This window comes from Anguilla anguilla, chromosome 3 (assembly GCF_013347855.1).
Source record: "Anguilla anguilla isolate fAngAng1 chromosome 3, fAngAng1.pri, whole genome shotgun sequence".
Classification (NCBI taxonomy): domain Eukaryota; kingdom Metazoa; phylum Chordata; class Actinopteri; order Anguilliformes; family Anguillidae; genus Anguilla; species Anguilla anguilla.
In genome coordinates, this window is record NC_049203.1 from 10,836,189 (window position 1) to 10,861,121 (window position 24,933).

The following is a 24,933-nucleotide window of genomic DNA, read 5'->3' on the forward strand; positions in this document are numbered from 1 at the left end:
ATGTTTGTTTGTTTGTTTTTTTCTCCACAACCACAATTTAAGTAGTTCAGTAATGAAAAATATTTGCATTGAAAAAAGCAAGACTCTAAATTGGGCATTTAATAGGGTAAAGTTATTATTATTACTATTACTATTATTACTATTAAAGACAAATAGTTATTGATATTTACAGTTAATGAGGCTATTAAGCTGTTATCAAAAGCTAGAGAATTACACACATAAATGCACTAGTACGGCAGTACAAACAGACACAGGAGAAAAAGCTCAGTTTGTGCCTCACAGAACAAATATTCGCCAACAAGCCCAAGCCTGCACACACACACACACACACACACACGTGCGGTGAACCCACCCCACACTCATTGCTGTTTAAGCTGAGACTTCTCCGGGCAGCCTGGCACTTGTACTGTAAACGAAGAGGGAAAGCATTCTGAAACTAGTCTAATAAACCCCACCCTGAGTGTCAGATTCACTATGTTATGTTCCTTTTCCTGTGGCAATACACAATGTCAAAAATTATAACTTCAAAGTACTTAAATGGAAATGGACAGCAACATTTACATGTGATGTGTGCATTGACAAGAGAGGATCTGTGGTCGAACACTGAGGCCATTGTATCCAGAAGAGAGAAACACAAACAGATGTGTTTCTCTCTTCTGGGGTTAATTATTTCTTTTCACTCCGACTATTTTATATTCCCCTGACAAACCAATGAAAGTCTGAAATATAAACACTAGAAACAATTTATCTAGTGTCAGTATTGTGTATTGCCAGTTGTGCTGTTATTCCAATTTAATAATTTCTACGCTTCGCAATAGCACCCAAATCTTCTTCCAAATATTTACATATGCATGTAGCTCCCTATCAAATTTAGAAGCAAACTTCTTTTGTGGCTAAACCCAAATCATCTCCACCAGGAAGCGCACTACAGCCATTTTCTCCTACGATTTAACCATGTAAGGCCACAGGGGAAGGACACCAACAGCCAACTCTACAATTATTGGAACCCTTCCTGAAAATGAGCAAAAACGGCTGTAAAAAAGCACACACAACAATATCATATTTTGGGTTTAAACATTATGGGGAGCCATATACTTTTATTTTAACACCATAATTTTTCAAACACAAAAAGTTGTGTTCAGTAGTACATTTTTTTCTGCAAAACATCGGTTTCAAAATTATTGCCACCCCTACAAGTAATATTTGGTGAAGTCTCCACTGGACAGGATAACAACACTGAGCCTTTCCCTGTAATTGGAGAACACTTTTGGAATGATCTTGAACCACTCCTTGTAGAAGATTTCAAGCTCTTTCATATTATAAGGTTTGCACTTCTGGACTGCCCTCTTCAATTCAAGCCTCTTCAATAGAGTTAAAGTCCAGGGACTGAGAGGGCCATTGCAAAACATTTATTTTGTGTTCCCGCAACCTTTCTGTGTTGATTTTACCGTATGTTTGGGTTCATTGTCTCATTGAAAGGTCCATCTACAGCCAGGTTTCAACCTCCTGGCAGAGGCAACCAGGTTTTGGGCTAAGTATCCTGGTACTTAGTGCAATTCATTATGCCATTGTTCTTAACAAGATACCCAGGACCACTAGCAGCAAAACCACCAAAACACATCAATGATCCACCACCATATTTTCCTGTGGGTAACGGGTACTTTTCCAAGCACGCAGTCGTCTTTTGTCCGCAAACATACCGATGGTGTGCATTTCCTAAAAGTTTCATTTTGGTTTTGTGTGATCACAACACACAATTCCAACTGAAGTTCCATTGATGTTTGGCAAGTTTTTTTATAAGAATATTTTTTAATAGAGTGAAAAGAGTTTCCTCAATATCTGAGCAGAAAATATTAATCATGATGTGTATTGTTTATTTTATATTTAATTTATCATTTTGCTCATTCCCATGAAGGGTGCCAATAATTCTGGAGTTGACTGTATGTGCCTGACTGCCATGCTCCCGAATTGGAGGAGAATCTACAGATGAATGACCACCATTCAGTTGGTACCCATACATTTACACCTGAAGATGTTTTTATTTTGAGCAATTTGGCATTCCCAATCATCTGTCCCATTGTTGCAACACTGTCTGGAAATTCAGGAGCGCACGGGCAAGCACGTTTCCACTGAAGCCTTTTGAAACAGAACAGAGAGAATTTGGCCGACCTCTCTTTGAACCTTGATGATTGTTCTGTTTTGCTGAAGGCAGCTGTGGCATTACTGCTGACACTGGTGTCCCGTTAGATACTCACATTAATACTCACATCTCAAGAGCGGCTTTCTTTCACTTGCAGAAGATTGCTAAACAGGCCTTTCTTGTCAGTAGATGATGCTGAGAAACTGACGCATGTTTCTGTCATGTCTTGGCTAGACTACTGCACTGCCCTGTTATCTGGCTGCGCAAATACATCATTTAAAATACATCCTGTTGGTTCAAAATGCAGTGGCCCATTTTTGGACTAGGACAAAAAAGCATGAAGTTATTACCCTAGTGTCAACATCACTGCACTGGCTACCAATTGAGTAAAGGCCAGACTAAGGGTTTGATTCTAACATTCAAAGTGTTACGTGGACTAGCACCAGAATATTGACCTGATATGCTACCCCACCCCTGGACTGCCATCCTCGGATGCGTCATGCAGCCTGTCTGTAATCGAGTGATTATGTATTTGTCACCTCACACCCTGGGCCGGCTAGAGGAGGATGGGCCCCCCTACTGAATGTGCTTCCTTCTAAGGTTTCATCCTACATGTCTATCAAACAAGCCTCCAGATTTATGCAGATGATACTGTCATATAAATGTCTGGTAAGACCACCACTTCAGTCTCCGCAAAGCTCACTCAAAATTCTTGTTTAACACTTAATATTGGGAAAAAATGTGTCAATATGCTTCTCATTCAGGAGATGTCATTCAACAGATAATGTAAATGAACAAAATCTAAAGATCAGTGGATAATCCAATAAACAGGTTTCAGAGGTTAAATACCTGGAATTTAGGCAGGGAAAAACTGTGAACTGTACTGTGACAAATTCTTTGTAAAATGCACTATATTTGTAAAATGTCATCAAAATCTCCAGCCACTGCCACTCAACACAACACACTGAGCGCTGGCTACAGTCACGTCGACCGCTGGCTACAGTCACGCTGAGCGCTGGCTACAGGCAGGAAGTGATACCAGCCCACGGAATGCGTCACTGCACTAACAATGAACGGTGTCACTGGGCAAGCGGCCCAACAACCTTTTATGATCCCCTTTATTACGGTACAATGCACAGTACAGACAGTGCTTTGTCTCTAAGGACACTTGCAGCCCAGATGCTATCTGAACTGGCTGTTTTGATCCTTCCGCGAATTCCGTGTTCTTGGGAAAGAGTCACACGTTCTGTCTTCCTCATGCTGGGACAAGTTCCTTTAAAATTCCCCAGAACTTGTACCAGAGTTGCCAGCATTAACCTCAAGCATCCTCCTTTTTAACAGTCACCTACTCTAACACAGATAAGATCCTGGTTTGCAACTAACAAAACGTTCCAGATGCGAACACCGTGAACACACCGTGAGTCCAACACGGCGTGGCGTTCCTCCGGCAGAGCCGAAGAAAATGACCCAGTTCAGCGTCACGTGCGCACGCCCACAGCTGGCCTTAACTGCGCTACCTTCAGGTAATCTTTCCGCAGATACTTATTCCGCCGCCGCTCTTCGCCCAGGTGGAGTATGGCGTGTCCTTCCGGCCACTTCGGCTCAGCGTCGCCTGGGTCAGGCTTTTGGGAACCGTCCACTGAACTAGAGGAGGACTGCGAAACAAAGCACAAAGAGCCATGCCGTCGTACGGGGAGAGAAAACTGGTTAAGATTCTAGAAGCTATTCTAGAAGAATTCTAGAACTCTATGCCCACTAACGGGCAATTTAACAAAAGCAGAGAACCTGCACTTTAACCACATGCACGTTACAAATCTAAAATCGTGGAGTACAATCAAGATAAACATTGTCCCAAACATTATGGAGCTCACTGCAGAAGCAATTTTTGTTAGTTGCTGAGTCACTGAGGCGAGTGGGTCGGTAACTCACCTGACTAGAAACAGCCGACTCCCCTGTGCTTCCCTCCTCCAATGTGGAACTGAAAGAAACAAGGTGTGCCTTTACCCACACATCTCAGTATCAAGTGTAAAACAAACATTTTGTGTGGATATAAAGCCAAGGTATGTACTAATTTATTTTCTTTTTCTTTTTTAAAGATTAGTTCCACCCCTCTAGACGTCTAAATTTCCTTTGGATTTTGACTTGCGGGCTCACTGGGATGTTAACCTTTGTGACGCAGAAACAAAACACTTCAACAAAAGAAAAACATGGACGGGTGACAGATTGTACACAGTATTGTACCTCCTGGGTGATCGCTGTTTATTGTTTGTCCCGCTCCCTGATTGGCTCAGGAATCTGGAAGTGAAAAACGAACACAGTAACTGAACTGAGAATGTCGTTTAAGCCTATTGAAAATTTGATTGCATTGTCCTTTTGGCTGTATTGCATGGTTGCATTCAAATGAAAGGTGTGACAAGCCAGACAAAAAGCCCAGTTTTAGCCTCACCAAGCAAACACTCGCCAACGAGCCCAGCATATACGCACTACAGACACGCTACGCAAATGCTCATCAACACACCCAGTCCTGCATACACACATACACACACTAGACACACTACGCAAACGCCCATCAACAAACCCAGGCCACTCACACCACACAACCACATAACCAAACACAGACACACACACACACACAACGCAACTACAAACACGCACACAAACACCCACACACACACACACACAACCACACAACAAACACAACTACAAACATGCACACAACCACCCACGCAGACACAACACAACTACAAACACAACTAAAAACACGCACACAAACACCCACGCACACACACACACACACAACCACAAACGTACACACACACAGTCTCCCCCTCCCCCTGACTCATTCTACCTTTGTGCCCGGGCAGTGGCCCTCCGTCGGTGGAAAAGGCTCTGACTGAATGACGCTCGACATATGAGCGAACGTCGCCTTGGTGATTCGTGTACCAATCCAAGATAAAAGTGATGAAAGAGGAAGGGAAAAGGCAGAGCCAAGAAGACAGGGAGGGTTGTTAGTACAGCAAGAGAAAGGCAAGAAATATCAGGAATGATGGAATAGTGTCAGTCTGTCATGAAATTACAGGCAGTGCTAAATGATGTAAAAGAGAACATTGTAGAATCACAGAATCCTCTAATACAAAATTATAAAAAGCTTGAATTCTTCGGTTTCAGTGACCTCATCAAGGACCGGTGTTTGGGTGAATTCCATTCTAGTTCAGCCAGCTTTAGAAATTAATTGAAATTTAATTTGAGAATTGAAACATGTCCATAATGTTCTGTAAAGATTTCTCATTAATTGAATAAATGGGCCTGACCCCAACCTGGTCATGCAAACAAAACATTGAGTCTATACTCACAATATGGTGAAAGAGAGAATGGTGACAGGATGTGAGGGCCAGGGACTCATATGACTGTGGAATCTGAGAAAACTGTGATGTCACAGGAGGGGCCAGCTGACCCGCAGGGAGAGACGTGGCTTACCTGTTCTGCTGCTCCTGCTGCAGCAGCTGGGCTGCTATCTTCCTCAAGTCCAGAACTTCCTTTACCTCATCCTCCTCTTCTTCCTCTGCCAGAGGCTCCTTCTCGGAACTGAAACAGACAAACAGTGATAAACTCCAGAACATTCCATGATGCTCAGTCACAGAACACAAGAGTCCAGGCTTACCCGGATTCCTCCTTCCCATTTTCCTTGTCTTCGTTTTGGTGTGACTTGTTCAGCACTTTCTCAAGCTCCTGAAATACAGAAAATCCACAACACATTTTAGATTTAAAAAAACAAAAACAAAAGCATTAATCTGGTCAAGGAATAGGTTTGATGAAGGCCGGACAAACAGCCAATCAGAATCGGGTGCATTAAGCGTTCTTTGCAAGGCTAAATAGCCAAAGTGGAGTGGGGCCTTTTTTGTTCCACACCTTCATACAGGACACATAGCGGGTGCTCTGCTGCACGTCTTCCTCAGACAAAGCGGCCTCTTCCTCCGTGCTGGGGTCGATGAAGTCATACGTCTCCTGCTCTGCTAAAGCACAACCCACGGGTTATAAAAACAATTCATGGTAATAACAGGCACGAGCATTCAGTTCATTTACATTACATTACATCACATTTATTTGGCAGACACTTTTATCCAAAGCAACGTACAAAAAGTGCATTTCATGGTCATAGACAACTACTAAACACAGGTTCAATAAGATACAATATTTATTTTGTACAGCTATTTCTAGCCAAGAACACAGTTTAGTTCACACAGTGAACACTATTCTGACCTAACTTCTGCAAAGCCAACTAGGCAGAATCATAAGCTACACTATTTCATAGTGGTACACTGGCTACAATCGTCTGTCTATCATCATCTGACGATCTTTCCAGAATGCGTGCAGCCTATCTTCATATTTAAGTGTGAATAATAGTGAGAAGAGTGAGAGCCAACGTTTGGTTTATTGTAGTTAAATAAGTGAGTCATTTTCCATTGCTGCTCAAGGCTTGGCTCACAGCTCATTCAACACAGCTGGAGGAGGTCAACTGTAAGGAAGTGCGTGACAGGTCACACTCGTTCTGCACAACCATTTTTCTCTGGAAAATCCGAAGTCACAAGAAACAAATCTACAGCAAACCGTTTAATATCTGGCCAAATTTGAAGCATGGAACTACATGAATTACATTTCCAGGACACAATTATTTTTGTACAGTAATTGCTTTTTCATTTGGCACTTGAAAGAAATATTTGCATACAGTTGTATACAATATGTATACAGTTACACATTCAGTGTTAATGGTGGTGATCATTCTTGATGGGAGCAAAATGTTCCACTTGTAATACAACCGCTCTATTCCACTTCTATCAAAAATAGATGAGCAATGTTGGGCCGAATGGCCTGTTCTCGTCTTACGTGATGTTACGTTATGTTATGTTAAATGAGGTAAAACAAGGCTGAACTTGATGCCTGCAGGCAGGCATGCATGTGTGTAATTTGAGGCATAATATGCCATACACAATCCACAGAATTACACAGAGTGTGTACACTAGAAGCTGACTATCTCAAGCATTAAAAGATGCTTGAGACAGTCAAGCATCTTTAGGGATCATGATCAGATGTCAATCAATATGCCTTACAAGCAATAAGCACAGTTTTCTGGTACTGGCTGGTTGTAGACAGAGGGTGATGGTGTGAAGGGGTGTCTTCAGGTACCTTTACTTTCCAGTTTGGTTAGTAGGAGGTGGGCATCGGCCCTCGCCGTCTCAGACACCTGTGAGTGCAGACTGATGGTGTCGTCATCAGAGGGCTGGGGGTGGGGAGGGGGGTTGGATCAGACAGAGAAGGAAGAAATCAGGTTACGCCATGATTATCATTACAGACCTGCTGCACTACAATAAGGTTGTAATCCCCCAAACCAACAACCATTAGATGGTCGTACAACATCCAATACGCGTCAAGAGTTCAGTGCACCCAGAAACAGCCCACGAGAATGCGTTCGGCAATCACAGTAAACTTTCTAAAACCTTCAGCCGCCCCCCGGAGCAGCACCAGACGCGGACCGTGTGAAAACGCTGAGCGAAGCAGCAGAGAAGCTGAACAGGCCCTCAGAAAACACTCAGCAAAAAGAACTAGCTCAAGGGGCGCGTGAGCTGCATGCTAAACACAGTCCGCGCATTACTCTGGATTTTACAGCCGCCAGTCGTACAGAGTGCTCAGTGCTGTCAGGCACTATGGTAATGACGACGACGTTCGGCTCTGTTAGCCCCCTCTCACAGTAGATGATAACACGTGGAACAGTAGCCTAGATACACAGAGTTCTGTTCACCACACATGATAACATGTGGAGCATAGATACACAGAGCTCTGTTCACTGCACGTGATAACACGTGGAACAGTAGCCTAGATACACAGACCTCTGTTCACTGCACATGATAACACGTAGAACAGTAGCCTAGATACATAGAGCTCTGTTCACTGCACATGATAACATGTGGAACAGTAGCCTAGATACACAGAGCTCTGTTCACTGCACATGATAAAACGTGGAACAGTCGCCTAGATACAGAGAGCTCTGCTCACTGCACATGATAACATGTGGAACAGTAGCCTAGATACACAGAGCTCTGTTCACTGCACATGATAACATGTAGACCACAGATACACAGAGCTCTGTTCACTAGACGTGATAACATGTGGAACAGTAGCCTAGATACACAGACCTCTGTTCACTGCACATGGTAACATGTGGAACAGTAGTCTAGATACACAGACCTCAGTTCACTGCACATGATAACATGTGGAACAGTAGCCTAGATACATAGAGCTCTGTTCACTGAACATGATAACACGTGGAACAGTAGCCTAGATACACAGAGCTCTGTTCACTGCACATGATAACATGTGTACCACAGATACACAGAGCTCTGTTCACTACACGTGATAACATGTGGAGCATAGATACAGAGACCTCTGTTCACTACACATAACATGTGGACCATAGATACACAGACCTGTGTTCACTGCACATGATAACGTGGAGCTGTATATACACAGAGCTCTGTTCACTGCACATTATAACACGTAGAGCTGTAGATATACAGACCTCTGTTGTCGACAATCTCTTATCCCCATTGTCGCTCCCGATTCCTGAGTCTGGTCCATGGTTCTTACTGGGGTAAAAATCTTCCATACTGGATAAGACAGGGCAGACACAGGAAAAAGTGACCATTGTGATACATTACTGATACTACGTGATACACATCACCACTAAAAAGATTTGGTTGCACTACGTTAAGATCCACAACAATGGGAAAAATTGCATAATGTTTGCAGTAATTTAAGAGACTGAGCAATACACTATCACAATCTATCATTATGTACCTTGCATAACTGTTATAATAATATAACTGTTTTATAAGGAAGCCTTCACACAAATAAGCAATAACATGGGGAGGTAGCTGTCAAAATCATAAGATCATCAGATCAGACTGTAAATGTTTGGGACTTCCGCATGAACCCAGCTGCCAAAGGCATGACTGGAGCTCCACCTGGGTCACCTGACTGAATGCTCACACTGTCAATTGCTTGCCTATATGGCAGATTTCCCAGAGCCATCCCTAGACCTTTGAGGGCCCTACGAAAAAATCATTTGGGGGCCCCTCCAAAACATTAGCACCTTCTGATTCTCCTGCCTGGAAACCAGTGTCACAGGAAAGCGAGAAGGTGGGCCCCTGGGCACAGTGCTTGATTTGTCTAGTGGGAGGGACAGCTCTGGATTTTCCCATCCAATTCAATGGAAAACAGCTACTTGATGTCTGAATGTCTGCCTATATCCCTTTTCTGTTTGATTACATCATTGTTTAGAAAGGGCGTTTCCAGTTTACATGGGGCACCTGTCTGAATCCTCACACAATCAACCGTTTGCCTATATGCCAGATTTGCCCATTCGGTTCAATGGAAAACAGCTACTTCCTGTCTGAATGTCTGCCTATATCCCTTTTCTGTTTGATTACATCATTGTTTAGAAAGGGCGTTTCCAGTTTACATGGGGCACCTGTCTGAATCCTCACACAATCAACGGCTTGCCTATATGCCAGATTTGCCCATTCGGTTCAATGGAAAACAGCTACTTCCTGTCTGAATGTCTGCCTATATCCCTTTTCTGTTTGATTACATCATTGTTTAGAAATGGCGTTTCCAGTTTACATAAGGGCACCTGTCTGAATCCTCACACAATCAACTGCTTGCCCACATGCCAGATTTCCCCATCCAGTTCAATGGAAAACAGGTACTATCAGCCTGAATATCTGACTGTTTTACTTTCCTGTTAGAGTACAGAGAATTATTGCTTTGAAATGATGCTTCCAAGATTGTAGGTGACCCTTAATAATGATTTGTTGCCTGAATGATTTGTTTAATGGCATCTGTGGTTATCCAAATACAAAGATGACAGTATACTGTGACCTCACTTTGCCTTTTGAGTTTCCAAGAAAAGCTATTTCCTGAAAAAGCAGTACCAATCTCTCCTGACTTGACCTCACAGATGTTCATAATCCTTTTGTTTAGCGTGCGCATTTTTTTCCTTGATGAAGCACAATTGTAAATGATAAGAACACCACTCTCTGGGGCAATTTTCTTATAAAATCTTCTAAAAAAACATTTCACACCAGGTAGTTAGTTTTCTGCATTTGTACAACTTTTAATCTTTTATTTATATGACTGTGTATGATCATCACTTTAATAATAATAATAATAATAATAATAATATGTATAAGGATTACAGGCCAAAGTGCTTCACATAGAAAGGACATAGAGAGCTCAATAACCCAGTGCTCTCTGGCAAAGCTGGGTACATGTGTGGATGTTCTGGTAAGTCATCGTTACATCTTTTTGAATAGTTGCAATTGAAGTGCTTCTGTAGTTCCTGTGCATGGATATGCCTGCAGGCCATATACAGTGCCCTCCATAATGTTTGGGACAACATTTGCAACCAAACAATTTTAATGTGGTTACAGTGCAGACTCTCAGCTTTTATTAATGGGTATTTAATAAAATAGCTTGTACATACACACATACATACATGCATACATACATAAATATATAATAAAAGGTTACCTATCTGTCAAAGGCTGCGGGAGGCTTCGTTTGCTGAGCGATGGGAGGTCAAGGGAGTCTGGTTTCTTGTCAGTTCTGCAAGCTTTGATATTCAAATACTTGAATATATGCACCTTTCCTTTAAGGCAAACCTATAAATAAATAAATAAATAAATAAATAAATTACAACAGCCCAACCATCACACGTAAGTGATACTGTGACACACCACTAACAATGTAAACACTGCACACATCGGTAGTGGGGCTTCCAAGCGGTACTCATTAACTCTAGCAGTGAATCTCGCAGCCTACAATTTTTCACAGCACCTGTAACAGTTAACATTCTCTAGATGGCAGTATTACATCAGTTTTGAGCACAGCCACACCGGTAGAATCAACTGCCATTGAAATTTGTTTGCCATTCTCTTTCTGGCTGTTCTCTTCCAATTGCTGTTGATTCTGAGGGAACACACACAAACCTGCGCTGGGGGCGACTTCATGGGGTTGTTGTCCAAAATGATGACCTGCAGCTGCCTCATTTTTCGGTAGATGGGCGGGATCTCGGAGATCTTGTTGCAGGAGAAGTCGAGTCTGATCAGGGGTAGGCCAGCCAGCTCTGGAGAAGTTCCAGAGGGAAAGAGTCTTAACTTTCAGTAGCCTTTTAACCCAACACAAGAACATTACATTACATTTATTTGGCATATGCTTTTAAACAAAGCGACGCACAATAAGTGCATACCAAAGGTCATTGAAACAACTACAAAACATAGGTCCAATGAGGTACAATACTTATTTTGTATAGTTATTCATACCCATGAACACATTATGTCCAGTTCACACAGTGAACATTACTCTGACCTAACCTATGCTAAGTCACACAGACAGCTCACTTGTTCCAAGTTCTCCCAGAACCTCTTCCGTAACAAACAAAGAACGTGTTGAGGCAGCTATCGAGCCATTATCTTGTTAAACAACTTCAGCTATAGAAATGTACACGGAAAGAAGGGATGGGGGAGGACTGCGAGTGACCGCCCCCACGGGGCACGGCAAGAGCAGGAGGCCTGGGAGAATCAGGGAGCGGCGCTCACCTTCGGGCAGAACCTGCAAGCAGTTTCTCCTGGTGTTCAGCTCCCGTAACGCATGGAGCCTCCCTATCTGCGAGGGCAACACCTGGATCTCATTGCAGCTGATATCCTGAGGAGGGGATACCGGTTAGCATGCGGCACTGAACACATACAAACACACCGGCGCACACGCACGCACACGTGTGCACAAACACGCGGCCGTACACACGCACGCAAAAGAACTCGAGCACGCACAAGGGCCAAACACACGCCGAGATACTCGGCCATGTAGACCAAACAAATTGTTTACTCACTAATTCCATGAGGTCTCTGCATTTTCCGATTTCTTCGGGAACAGAGATTAGCTTGTTGTTGCTCACAACCAGCACTTTAAGTGGAAGATCAAACAGGTATTTTGGCAGCGTCGAGAGGAGGTTCCGACTGAAAACCAAAAAGGAAAGAGAATGTCAAAAGCCATTCACACAGAAGACACTAGGCTGAGGAGGCCATTTTCAACACAGTATCAATTCAAATGGTTCAAATAAACCTCTTTTAAAATTGAAATATTCGTAATACAGTTCAGCTAAACCGTTTCAGATTATTGTTCATTGAAGTTAATCAATTTCATGAAACTTAACAAACAAAACCTTTCATATAATTACGTTTAAAAAAGGCTTTGATTTTGGCTTTGAAAAACGACAGCATTTAAGGAGTCTGGTAAAATATTGTTTTAAAAACATGCTTGCTGGAACAAGGTTGAGTCCTGTACTTCCCATGCTATATCTGAAGAATCAAGATGAGATTGTCAGGACCACAGGCAGTGTTCAATCAACAGTCCTCCATAACAAGGTCTGTTGTCTAGTGTTTTTTTGACAAACCCAGATTGGTGTGTTCGAAAGAAGGCTTGCGTTCATATTTAAAATGTACGTGTGAGGGAGAGTTAAGAGTTCACAGACAGTAGGCATAAATCTCTCAATTTCCACAGTGCAACACAGTCAATTTCACTTTCTGACAGCGTGGAGATGTATGTTACAACGTTGCATGCCTAACAATATTTTGACAGATTGCTTTCATATCCAGAGGTGGAGTTAAATAATAACAGAAGCTGTTCTATTCTGTGCAACAATGTGATTTCTGTTCATAATGCATATGCCAGAAGTGAGATAGAAAATGCAATATGACTCGAGTTGAAACCAAAATGTAAAAAATACCCTTTAATAAAAGCTGAGAATCTGCACTTTAAGCACGTTTGATTATAAATCTAAAATTGAATACAAAATAAAGAATCTGAATAGGTATTCCAGGTATTGAAATATAAGGCTTTATATGCTAAATATATGATTGAGTCAGCAAGGTACAGTATTTAGATCGTCATTAGAATAGATTAGTTTTATAAATAATATTCTATTCAATTTTACTTGTATAGTTCTCTTTACAGAGACACTGTTTCAAAGATACTTTACAGAGAAAACAATAATCAGGGGAGTAGTATAATAATTGTACTAATGAGCGTACTATGTCACATAAAGAGGGAAAATTGGTACAGTGGTGCAATTGATCCAATACATTTTCAGTTCCATAAAATAAGGAGACCGCCAATACAATCCTGGTTGATAAAGACTTGACACTGTATAACCAACATCCATCTTTGTTGCAGTTAATTTGTTTCACCTAGAGGCCCCTGAGTTCTTCTAAGGGAAAAGAGAGTTAGCAGACCTGATGTTCAGGTATGTGAGCATTTGCAGGTTAATGATGGCTTCTGGGACAGCTCTGATGCAGTTGTGATACAGGTTGAGGGACTCCAGAGGTGCAAAGAGGCAGACTTCCGGAGGAATCTCCGTCAGCCGGTTCTTTGAGAGATCTAGGAGAAGAAAGAGAAACAGAATGCCAGTTTTCATTTAAGGCAGAAAGCAGAATTTATCAGCCTTATTTCGCAGATATTCACCCTCCACAGACTCTGTAGAACTCGGAATGCATGCAAACATGCATTCTCCAACAGACATGAATGTTAACCATTTTCAGCTGCTAGCCTACTGAAAAATCAATATATCAAACCAATGAGCAGACAAGTAAGACAGATGATGACAAGAACTGCAAGATATTAAAGTGATAAAATACCTTCTAATACAGAACTGTAAGATATTTCACCAGAACTTCATCTTCATTCAAAAACCAAAACAGCTTTTATGGCTCTTTGTTTTAAAACACCAGGTATAGGTTAGACCTCCATTGCAACTGTAATAGTGAAATTGTGCTTTGTCTCGTGTTACATGCGTTAAAATTTGCACTTTGCACAAACATTTGATCAGATGACATAAAGTAAGTCTCAATCTCAACAACATAAGGCAGAGTGGTTTCCATTTTAATAACAGTACTTTGCATTACTAAAAATAAAAGTGGAGTGGGAACATTGTCTATGAAAGAAGGGGTACAGGCGAATCAATCCCTCATATGTGAATACAGTGGAGCTGAACAAAGTGAGCATGCTATCCTACACGGGTACCACACAATTCAAAGTCTTTGACCTTACATGATTTAAGACAGCTGAGCAATGATTCTGACAGATCGATAGCGGGAGTTCATTAGGCACTGAGCCAGTATTTATAGAGCAGTGCTTACAGCTGTTGTTGGCTGAGTAAAACACACAGGCTCACTGTCACTATGAGAGAATGCAGCTGTGGCAGACAGGCTCAGAAGATCCAAGTTTTATGGGATTAATTATTGATTATTGATATATGCCTTAGACAAAACATGCAAGGATAAACAGGAAGCATACCAGTAGGCATACCATCTGTTACACATATAGGAAGCTCAGATAGATATAACATGATACAAACATAGTATAAATAACTACATTAATAATTACTACATAAATATAGGCTATGCTACAGTGGAACCGGCTAGCAGGAATCTCAGATATCAAATTAACCTGGATGTAATGATGATGATAAATTGTGGGATGGAATCATTCAATCATTCAAATGCTGTTTAAATAGTCCACGTGTGATAACAGAGTGCTGTTAAGAAGAGTAGTCTTGCCTCAGTCAAAACAAAATAGTTCTCACTGCCTAGTCCCATCCCCAGTACTCTAGACCTCAGAGTACCAGACATGATACACAATGAATTGTAGCTTTAAAAAAGTTAAGTATTTTGGATACCACTGGCAAAGTCTTACAGAAAGAACACGGTTCACTGACAGGACACGTTCTCTGCAGTCAGACGTCCTCCCAAAGTTCCGTGTGTAATTTATAAAAAGTGGGAAAGACATCAAACTCTTGTCGAAATGCGAGAGACGGGTGATGTAATGCCGTTGCCATGGACGCAGGCATGCAGGGACTCTGAATAACCTTCAGGCCATGAATGGCGCTCTTTCACTTCCTGTTCCTCTTCTTGGGCCAAATCCCTGCCTGGCATCTGAGCACGACCTTCCTGAAATCTGTTATTAGAATGCTTCCGTGGTACGCACTGCCAAGCATCTCAATGAAAGGAGGTCTGGCAGTCTTCACCTTTGACCTTTGCTACATGGGCTTGATGAAAACGTTGTGTACAAGTTAGCGAGGAACAGCATAGGACATTTCAAGGGCCCCAGACCTGCTGCTCATCAAAATAAATTAAACTGGGGCTGTTGGGTGGCTCAACCTACAAACGCTGGTGTTCAGTGTAGAGATGCACCCAGATTCTGCCATCAAATCCTGGCCATGTTAGTGCGGAGTGCTAGCAGCACCACAGGTCATTGTCCTCATCTGGGGGGGGGGGGGGGGGCAAATTCTAGTAGGCTAGGCAGCCCAAGTCAAAGCACACAGGACAAGCTCCTCTAGACTGGCACCTGCGGTCTACCTGTGCTAGGTGTGTATGAAGCTCACTCGTTCAATTCAGCCACTGCAAATGGGGCAAGCCTTGAGGATACATGCCTGGGAATACAACTGCCCTTTTCAAATCAGGAAAAACAGATATACAGAGGAGAAAATTGTATTTAAAATAGTCATGAATAGAACCCAGCGAATGAGAGCATCAGTATTACAGCTCTATATAGGAAATGCTACAATGGATAAGGAATACAATAAATACTGCAACTTCAACTAAATTTACGGTTCATCTTTGTTCACTGGTTTATTTGAGGTAAAACATATTCTGAATGTTATCCGATACCATGCAACGCAATTCATGTGGTCTCCTGCTGATCCATGACTGAGGACCAGTGTGGATGGAGGGGGTAGGGGGTGGGGAAGCTGTTTGGATGAAAGCTGACTCTGTATTAACCCGAGATCATCCCCCATCATGCGAGCAGGCTAAAAAGGGGGCGGACCCAGCCCAGTGAGGAGTGCCTTCTCTGGTTGGACAGGCCAGAAGTCTTGCAGCCTATTGGTGAAAGAGGTTTAACACAGTGACCTTAATTCGATATGGCAGGTTGGGATTTCTGCAGCACGCACCAAACCCAGCCGCACTGCCTGGCAACTGCCTCTGTCTCAGAGGCAATTGGAAGAACACAACCCCACCCGCTGCAGAGAGAACTCTGCGCCATTTCATCTGGCCATATAAAACAGTGGAAGAACACATACCCTCCTGGGGCATCTAGCCATATAAAACAGTGGAAGAACACATCTCCTCCTGGGTACATCTAGCCATATAAAACAGTGGAAGAACACATCACCTCCTGGGTACATCTAGCCATACAAAACAGTGGAAGAACACATCTCCTCCTGGGTACATCTAGCCATATAAAACAGCGGCAGAACACATCCCCTCCTGGGTACATCTAGCCATATAAAACAGCGGCAGAACACATCCCCTCTTGGTGCACCTAGCCATATAAAACAGTGTTAGAACACATCCTCTCCTGCTGCAGCTAGCCATATAAAACAGTGTTGTCCTGTACACAGGGGCTTGGCAGCACAAAGCAACAGCTGCAAGGCCATTCGCATGGTTTATGGTTTACGGCCCCTTCCAAGACCTTAATGGTTCTTTGTCTTGTCTCCACAGGGGAACCCCGTTAGGTTCTTTACTCAACCCTCTATGGAAGGTGTGCAAAGTGTGAAAGCTCCCAGATTGAGACATTTTGCCTGACAGAAAACCCTTAAAACAGATAAGGTTTCATGCCTTAATCCCGCAGTTACATAAGGGCGCCAAGTTATTAGCGCAGGGGAGGAACTGTTTGAACAGCCGAGTCTTGAAGAAACTTTATTGAGCTCTCCAAACACAGGGAGGTTTACAGTACGCCAGAGATTTAATTAGCAGCCCACTGTCTGCCTGAGAGTGTGTGTGTATACATCTGTGTTTGAGTACATGGTTGTGTACATGTTACTGCATCACCAATCTCAACCAGAGATGGCAGACAGCATGTCGCCAACTAGCTAGTGATGGCAACCATCATTCCGATCAACAGCTCCATTAATCTTTTGGGAGTTATTTAACACAGTTCAAATACTGGAGAGCCACAGCTGTTAGATCATTTAGAGCCGCTGTGTGATGTTAAGCTATATGTAAAACTAACTCTTATTAGATTTACTTTGCAGTATAAGCCCAATGAATTTCCACAAATCAAATTTGAAGAGCCTGAAGAAAAAAATCCATCATATTTAAATCCAATATTTTTTGAGCACACAAAAGCCGGGTCTATGCTAGTGAAGCCACCGCTCTGTGTAACCCATTTAATTCTGCCAACTTCAGACAGCATCTGTAAATGCCTATAAGCCTCTGTTTACACAGCAACAGAGAGCTTATTTGGGAAAAGATAAGAAGGTCTCTTTGAGTAAGCTGATTACACGACAAACAAACCACAAATCACAGTAAAGTGAGAGTTCCCAGACTAGGAGAGAGCTGCTGTGACAGTAGGTGAATATCCCAGCATTCAAAACTGTTTATTCTACATGGGATACTGCCATTTTCTTTATTACTGAAAGCATAAGCTCTGATCCATTAAGGTCTGATCCATGTACATGACTGGTTATGTTAAGTCTAATGTTCAAGCTATGTAAGTCATCCTCCAGAAGGCTGTCTGATTATTAATTTTGTGATACCAAAGTACTTTAATGTAAACTATTCACACACACAAAAAAGAAATCCATCACAAAACTCAAACACCAAAGTTGACAACCATTTGTGTACTTCCTTATCCACAGTGCTTTAAATAGCCTGTACTGTATATGAACCACTTGCTGAAGCAATTCAAGTTAAGTGCCTTGCTCAAGGGTGCACCCACAACCCTCCAGTTACCCGCTCATTTCGCTTAACAGCAAATTACACTGATTGCAGCTCAGATTAAATATGTGTGTAATGACAAGACATACATACTATGTGTAAAATATGCATCTCTGTTCAAATTGAATCTATTAAGTTGCCATCTGGACATCTCACTACAGGGATGCATTGTACAGGAGGACAGAAACATACATATATACATGAATGTTAACACCACCGGCAACCACAAATGACACACTTCCACTTTCACTGGAGGAAAGGCCCTGCTAAGCCTGTAGACAGCAGGCAAAACTTCACATAGTGTCTGACAACCAGCTCCCCTCCTACAGAGAGAACAGTCACATGAACTGAGATGCGAGAGGAATACATACCAGCATGCTTACTGAGGACCTCCTTCACACTAAACACACTCAGAATTAAACTGTGTACTAAAGCTTGTACATGTACAGCTCTGGCCGAAGGGCAATGGCTCAAATGCAGCATGCTTAGCTGGAGTTTAATCCTCATTCCTCAGGTTTAAACCACCAGGCCACAGACCTGTATTACAAGTGGAACAGCTATCCAAATCTGTGAAATAAGGATTAGCGGTTCCAGTTGCAATGATGTTCTGTGGTCAAGGGGATTTGAACCTCAGGTTTAAACTCCAGCTAAGCACACTGCAATTCACCCCACAAGTCTTAGCTTCAAATCCAGATAGTCCTGTGGCTGCCTCTTTTCTTTAGTCTCGAGTGAGTTTTTTTCTACTGATTTACTGACTGTGCACTAGTGTAGAAGAGCAGAATTCAAATTTTGTCAGGTCCAGACAGTAGTGCTTTAGCCATCAAGGCGCTATGCTATCCAATCTAACCAATAGCTTATCACACTGTATTGAGTACAGTGCACTCTGTAAAGAAAATTGCTATGAAATTAGTGGCACAAGTCTGGTTTTGAAGCAGATTTCTCCATCCTGGACCTGGAGTATGATGGTGACTACAGCTTGCCTTCAAGTTGAGCCATTAATCAGCTGCTTAAGAAAGCCAATTCAACAGGCTTACTCTCTAATTACAAGTGATATTCTAATAAACCGATCTTCATTAGCCCCACAACTACAGCAGCCCCAGTAGAGTGATGATTCCTGAGAGACCGTAAGCACATGACCATTATAGAGCCATTTGTAGTTCAGATGGTCTTAAATGAATGAAGCCACACCTCAGCTTTCACTACACCAGACAATATTATCCCTTTACAGAACCAATGTTCCCATGAGAGATTCAGTTGGCAACCAATGAAATGACATAATGGTGCATAGGGGTGGGTACTGTCGAGTGGCAGGTGCTACTGCTCTGGTTCATCAGATGCCTGTCAGCTGGGCGCAACTGTGTAATTATTATAAACCTCTATCCCATTGAGTGTCCAACCCAGCTGGTGGCCTGCAGTATACAAATTTGAGGGGCATTTACAACCTCTGACCAAGTCTCACAGTCAATGCAAAGAAACCTAACCCCTTACACTCCTCAGGAAACCCACTTCTTCAAGTTAACCCTGAATTCCTGGGGCACATTTACTCCCCTAAAGGAGGAAGCCTCGCCCCCCTCTTCAGATGTTTACACCGACAGAAGTTCTCCAGTTTCAAGGGTTGTTGAGGACACGGCCCAACCAGGGATATTCCATCAAATGACATTTCCACTCCTAGTGGGTCCGAAGGTGAATCCACATGAAAAAGCTTGTCCTGAAGCACCCTTTGAGAGCTCGACTCCCTGTTTAGCAGGTGGTTGCTCTAATAAGGTTATCCTCAATGATGGAGACAATGTGACAATGGATGCTGGGAAGGCGCACACACAAATTCAGATGAAACTATGAATATATACCTTGAATGCAAACAATACAGTTGAAAGTAAAACCTACTTCATATTATTTCATATGCAATGATCAAGCAATGATCAAGAACCGCATGAGAAAAAGCATGTACAATACTGACAGGACTGCTACAACCGCATGGCTCTTATCTTCTGTTTCATGAGGCGTCAAATGGAGGAACAACAGAGGAGCAGATCAGGGGGTTCACGGAGGTTCAGCTGCGTGCCAGAAGGGCCGGGCTCTTCGCCCCTTGGGGCCCATCATGCTTTGTAGCAGAGTTGGTTTTCGGGGATCAGTTTTCTGAGGCAGGAGCCCCAGAGGGCACCCCCAACGACAGGATCCTCACTTAGAGCCCCCCCGCCTCTTAAAAGACGCCCAGCAGCCGCGACACTGACACGTCCCCCGAGACAGAGCTGCAAATGGACTGAGAGTTTCCATTAGGCACAGGGTAGGGGGAGGCACAGAGGGAGACCCAAATCATTCTTAGGGTCAGTGAAACACACAGTACAACAATATACCCCTCCAGCCCACACCTCGTGAGCTCCGCATGGGCTTAATACCGCTGGAACAGTAGTTTAAGCTAAACTGCTAATTTCAGACACGGCTGACACTTTAAGTACAACATGTTATTCATCTCCGCAAAGAACAAAGAACTAAGAACAATAACAGGATATTACAGCTTGAACGAGCACAGCATGAATCTCAATATAATTTACAGAGGTAAAACTGGTTTGTCGGTGCACATTCCTGGAAGATATTATCTCTGTGTGTGATATCTCAAATTTAACATCGTATTTAAGAGACCATACCCAAACCTTGCATGGAGAAGGAATGAGTTAATGAGCTCATTTCTGACAAAAAACAGTGAATGCCTCACAGCAATGTAATGTTAAGTGTTAACAATCGCGTGACATTGTCAGGACTGCAAGTCCGTGCTTGTAAAATAGCTTGCGTGTGTCTTTCAGGCATGCGAAGAATGACCTTACATGTCATAAATCATATCAAATGATGGATTTCGATTGTTGTGACATTAAGAACAAAACAACAGCAATATGTATATGAAAGAGGTAAGTAAGGCCAGTGGAAAAATAGGTCCAGCAGTATGGCATGCAAAAAAGTATTTGAGATGCAGTTGTGAAGAAGGGAGATTATGGTACATACATTTTTGCGATACACTCCCTGCCACACATATTTTTATGGATCTTTTTTAAATGGTGCCATTACACCTGCATGCGCAAGGCTGCAGGTCTAATTAAGTTTGTCCACTGTCACACATTCTGAACATAGCATATTATTGTTATTATTATTATTATTATTTCATATTATTGTTAAATTCACACAAGCAGTGCATGTTGCTTCATAATAATAAATGGATGAACCACCCTTAGCAAATGAGATTACTTGGAGCCAGCAGTGAACATGACACATCCTAGCACTTTGCGGTGGCAGGGCGGACAGACTGAAACAGCAGGTTTGTAAAATATCAGCCCGCTGCTACGGGCGGCCCAATAAACAGTGGCTCAGAGGCCAAAATCAAATCTGCTTCTGCGCACGCACTGCCAAAATACCTCGGTAAACACTAACAGCCTCATCTGTTCCTGCTGACAGGTTGGAGCGGGAGGATTCTCAATAGCGGATCTGTCTGGCCAGAGTGTGGAGAATGCGCCACGCCGAAAAACATCCTTACCACGGGCGTCAAGAGAACAGGCTGTTCCCGAAACTGACAGAATCGGTCCTTGTGCTGACGCTTCCACTGAGATAAATCAGCAGTCACGCTAAACGGGCATATACACTTAGACTATAGACTGCAGCATTCCACTCAGCCGTCATGCATACAGTTTATCGCACGGCAATGTTCCTGCATAACACGAACGGGCTGAATAAGAGGCAATATCAGTGTTGAACAGCAATCACTCCATCAACGTTTCAAGCCTCACAATGAGCAATTCCTCCCCATAACTGCAAAACGTCCTTCTTTTCCAACTCCTGATATCCTCTGTGGTAGACTACTCATGGGGCTTTCCATTGAACCACTAGCCACGGGGACAGAGACCAGGACACATACAAATTATACACAAACACAGGAGAAAAGGGTTAGCCAGTTGGGCTGTTTGGATAATCAAAAACAGATGTCACCCCGTCGACTCATTAATGCCCCCCACCCACACTCACCTCCCTAAGACTTTCTATCTGAACCAGCTCTAATTGGCCCACAGGGACTGAAGTCTGTCAGAGGCTGACTGCCACATCACAGACTGACAGAGAAACTGGAGACTGTAGAATTGACTGTACAATCAGGGATCTCACATTAAAAACCAATGGCTTCCAATATGTGTGACAATTAAACATTGTAAGAAATATAATGTCAGCACTGCCCATCAGTAATCATGGGATCTCAATTGCAGCAATTATCCCAAAGCATTATATACAAATTCATCTCTTTCTAAAGTATAGAATCATACGGTTTAAATTTCAATTACATAAGCCTGAAAGCAAACCCTCTGGAAACAAAATCAAATCCAAAAGCTGTTGTTTACTGAGAAATCAGTATTGAAATATCATTTCATTAACAGCCTGCCTGGTGGGTCAATATTACTAGACATGGTTCCTTGTCCCTCAGATGGCTTGGAAGCAACATAAGTTATCGGACTTATGTTGGTGATGACTGATGGCAAAAGCAGCCAATAGCAATTTAGCATTACTCCTTCCCACATGCACACACAGCAGGGACAGTCACGCATGCACACACAAGCGCACAAGCGCACCTGCACACACAGGTATAACTGGGACTGCCGGAAATCATGAGTCTGTGCCACGTTTTGCAGATCTTGTAATGACAGCGTTCGGTGCGAAGCAGCAGACCAGACTAGAACTGACGGAATACGGAATGCTTCGTTTCCTTTTTACCGCGCCACAAAGACACATGAGAAACACGGACACAAATCCCTGTCCGCCCGAGAGAGACGTCAAGCCTTCTGAAAGGAGCTTCTAACCCAGCCCTTGCACACCACCCCCCCCCTCCCCCCTCCTCAGTCTAATGCTCTCAGTCTGTGATCAGGCTCCCTGTGGTAGCATGTGTCTGGATGGAGGATGAGACTGAATATTCAGCTATTCAAATATTTAGCCATTCTATCACACATCTGTTTCATTTTGTCAGTATTCAAATGCTTGCTACATTAAACAAGAATCCCAAAAAGTCTTTCATCCTTTCTCCTCAATAGTCATTAAATGGTTTGTGAAATTTCCGAAAAATTCCCTGCAAAAATGACTACAGGAGGAGGCTTAACAAATCCCCACCTCCAGCTCTGCACACTCACGTATCTCACCACAACAAGGGAGGCTACTTATTTTTTACCCGCCAGTTTCCTAAGCAACAGCACCACACTGCATTCCCCACTTCTGTTAAATCTCATATTTGTAGTGTGTTAAGTAGAGTATAAGTACTGTATTTTTTTTTATAGTACACATGGACTGTGAAAATGAGGGCAAAAAAAACTTTGCCTTTCACAGTGTGTATTTTGCAAAAGCTCTGGGCAAATTTGGGAAAGGGCTATGGGTCAAGCATTCCTTGACTCATCTTGTAATTTTAGGAATGCTAATAACCATCCATTAAGTGTGGGGAAACCAGCTTCACACTGACCCTCGACAAAGACAGAGGAGGAGAGTAGGTAATTTCAGCTAATTCAAACGTACAGGTAGCATATGAAATTGTTTCCACTGGACCTTGAGATTGTGAAGCAGGTGCACATTTTTACGTTGAAGGGAAAAAAATATTATGCTGGGCTATTATAAAAGGGCTACTGGAAATCCTTCTAAGTAAAATGGTCAGGAGTGGGTTGGACTTCTTTTGTGTCTCCTCCATCCATGAACAGACCATCTGCTTCAAAACAGGTTGGCGGGGGTATTTTTTGCCTGTTAAAGCCCCCGGTGCCCCAGAGGGAGAGGGGCCCCATTTCGGGAGCCGCTCTTCACCCAACGCCACACTTTAAAGAACGCCTCCACCTCCTCATATCCCCAGCTGATCACTGACCCAAATTTAAGGCCTCCCCAACATCTGCCAGTTCTCATTCAGTGAAGAAGCCCAGATTCAGTAAAAACTTAAGTCTTTTGTGGGCATTTCTAAGGCCAGGCTTTTTGGCTAGAATTAGTAACAGGAACAGCTATAACAGTTAGTAACATCGGGTTACAATAACAGCTTTCCCTGTAATACTGGTACGGTGAAACTGTGCTGTAGAAGAAATCAGTAATTCAGTATTACGCCATATTTGCCTTGACCTGCCAAAGCTGAAGGTCAGTTATGCTTATGACAAATCTCCACACTGAACTGCATTTACAACATTATACTAACAGCAAATGAAGGTCAATGGAAAACAGCCTTTTTACACATTATTAAAAATCTAAACAAGGAGAATATTTATGTAAGAATTACTTTAGGTGATTATTTCTAATCAGTTCATTTGCTTTTGACCTCAAATGACCAATAAAAGGTTTGAACATATACACCTTGCATTATATACCTCTGGATAGGGCATTCTAAACGCTGATGTGAACCTCAGGTTAGTACAAAACTTACATAACCAGCATCAGCTGCCTTCAACCCTGTCTCAGCCCACCAAGCTAGTATCATTCTGCCTCTTATCATTTGCTCCAGATCAGCGACTCCCAAACACTGATGGCAGCTGAGAGAACAACCTCTAAAGAAAAGCTAGTGATTCGCTGTTCACTGCAGCACTTTGCTGTTATGCAGGGCCTGTTGGTTGTTGGGTTATCCTAAAGAACATGAAAGAGAATTAATCAGGTGGCTCTATGGCCAAGTGGAAGCTAATAAGTGCCTTCAAAGACCACAACAAGATAGCGCTGCTATGGAACTATCAGGTCATCAGTACAGAAATATCTGAACGTCTGATACTTCGATTAGGCTTGCATAAAATTATTCCAACCAAAATGGTACGCTGAGTTGATACAGACAGGGGTTACCTACCTAAATTTTTCTTATTCTTCTCTTCGCTTGTTTGGTCTAAGCATAAGCAACGCACTTCAAAGCTCTCTCACCTATGAATTCTCTGCAGCTAAGAGGCAGCTGATATGGTTTAATCTGATCATCTCCCCACAGGCTTGAGCTGTAACACT

At 42.7% G+C, this 24,933-nt stretch overlaps 1 protein-coding gene across 4 annotated transcripts in view; it reads right to left on the reverse strand.

Moving 5' to 3' along the window:
- LOC118223650 (leucine-rich repeat and calponin homology domain-containing protein 2-like) overlaps nucleotides 1-24,933 on the reverse strand; it is a 37,067-nt gene that overhangs the window by 4,026 nt on the left and 8,108 nt on the right. For 2 of the 4 annotated variants that reach the window (XM_035410463.1, XM_035410462.1), the window contains 15 exons: nucleotides 13,486-13,630; nucleotides 12,084-12,210; nucleotides 11,794-11,899; nucleotides 11,185-11,321; nucleotides 10,727-10,857; nucleotides 8,715-8,802; nucleotides 7,325-7,418; nucleotides 6,050-6,153; nucleotides 5,802-5,869; nucleotides 5,618-5,725; nucleotides 4,989-5,066; nucleotides 4,382-4,435; nucleotides 4,070-4,118; nucleotides 3,658-3,795; nucleotides 353-406 (listed from right to left, as the gene is read on the reverse strand). In XM_035410463.1, coding sequence (XP_035266354.1) covers nucleotides 353-406; nucleotides 3,658-3,795; nucleotides 4,070-4,118; nucleotides 4,382-4,435; nucleotides 4,989-5,066; nucleotides 5,618-5,725; nucleotides 5,802-5,869; nucleotides 6,050-6,153; nucleotides 7,325-7,418; nucleotides 8,715-8,802; nucleotides 10,727-10,857; nucleotides 11,185-11,321; nucleotides 11,794-11,899; nucleotides 12,084-12,210; nucleotides 13,486-13,630 — 1,481 coding nt within the window. The remainder of the gene's footprint in view (nucleotides 1-352; nucleotides 407-3,657; nucleotides 3,796-4,069; nucleotides 4,119-4,381; nucleotides 4,436-4,988; nucleotides 5,067-5,617; nucleotides 5,726-5,801; nucleotides 5,870-6,049; nucleotides 6,154-7,324; nucleotides 7,419-8,714; nucleotides 8,803-10,726; nucleotides 10,858-11,184; nucleotides 11,322-11,793; nucleotides 11,900-12,083; nucleotides 12,211-13,485; nucleotides 13,631-24,933) is intronic. The other 2 variants (XM_035410464.1, XM_035410465.1) reach the window with 2 other exon arrangements.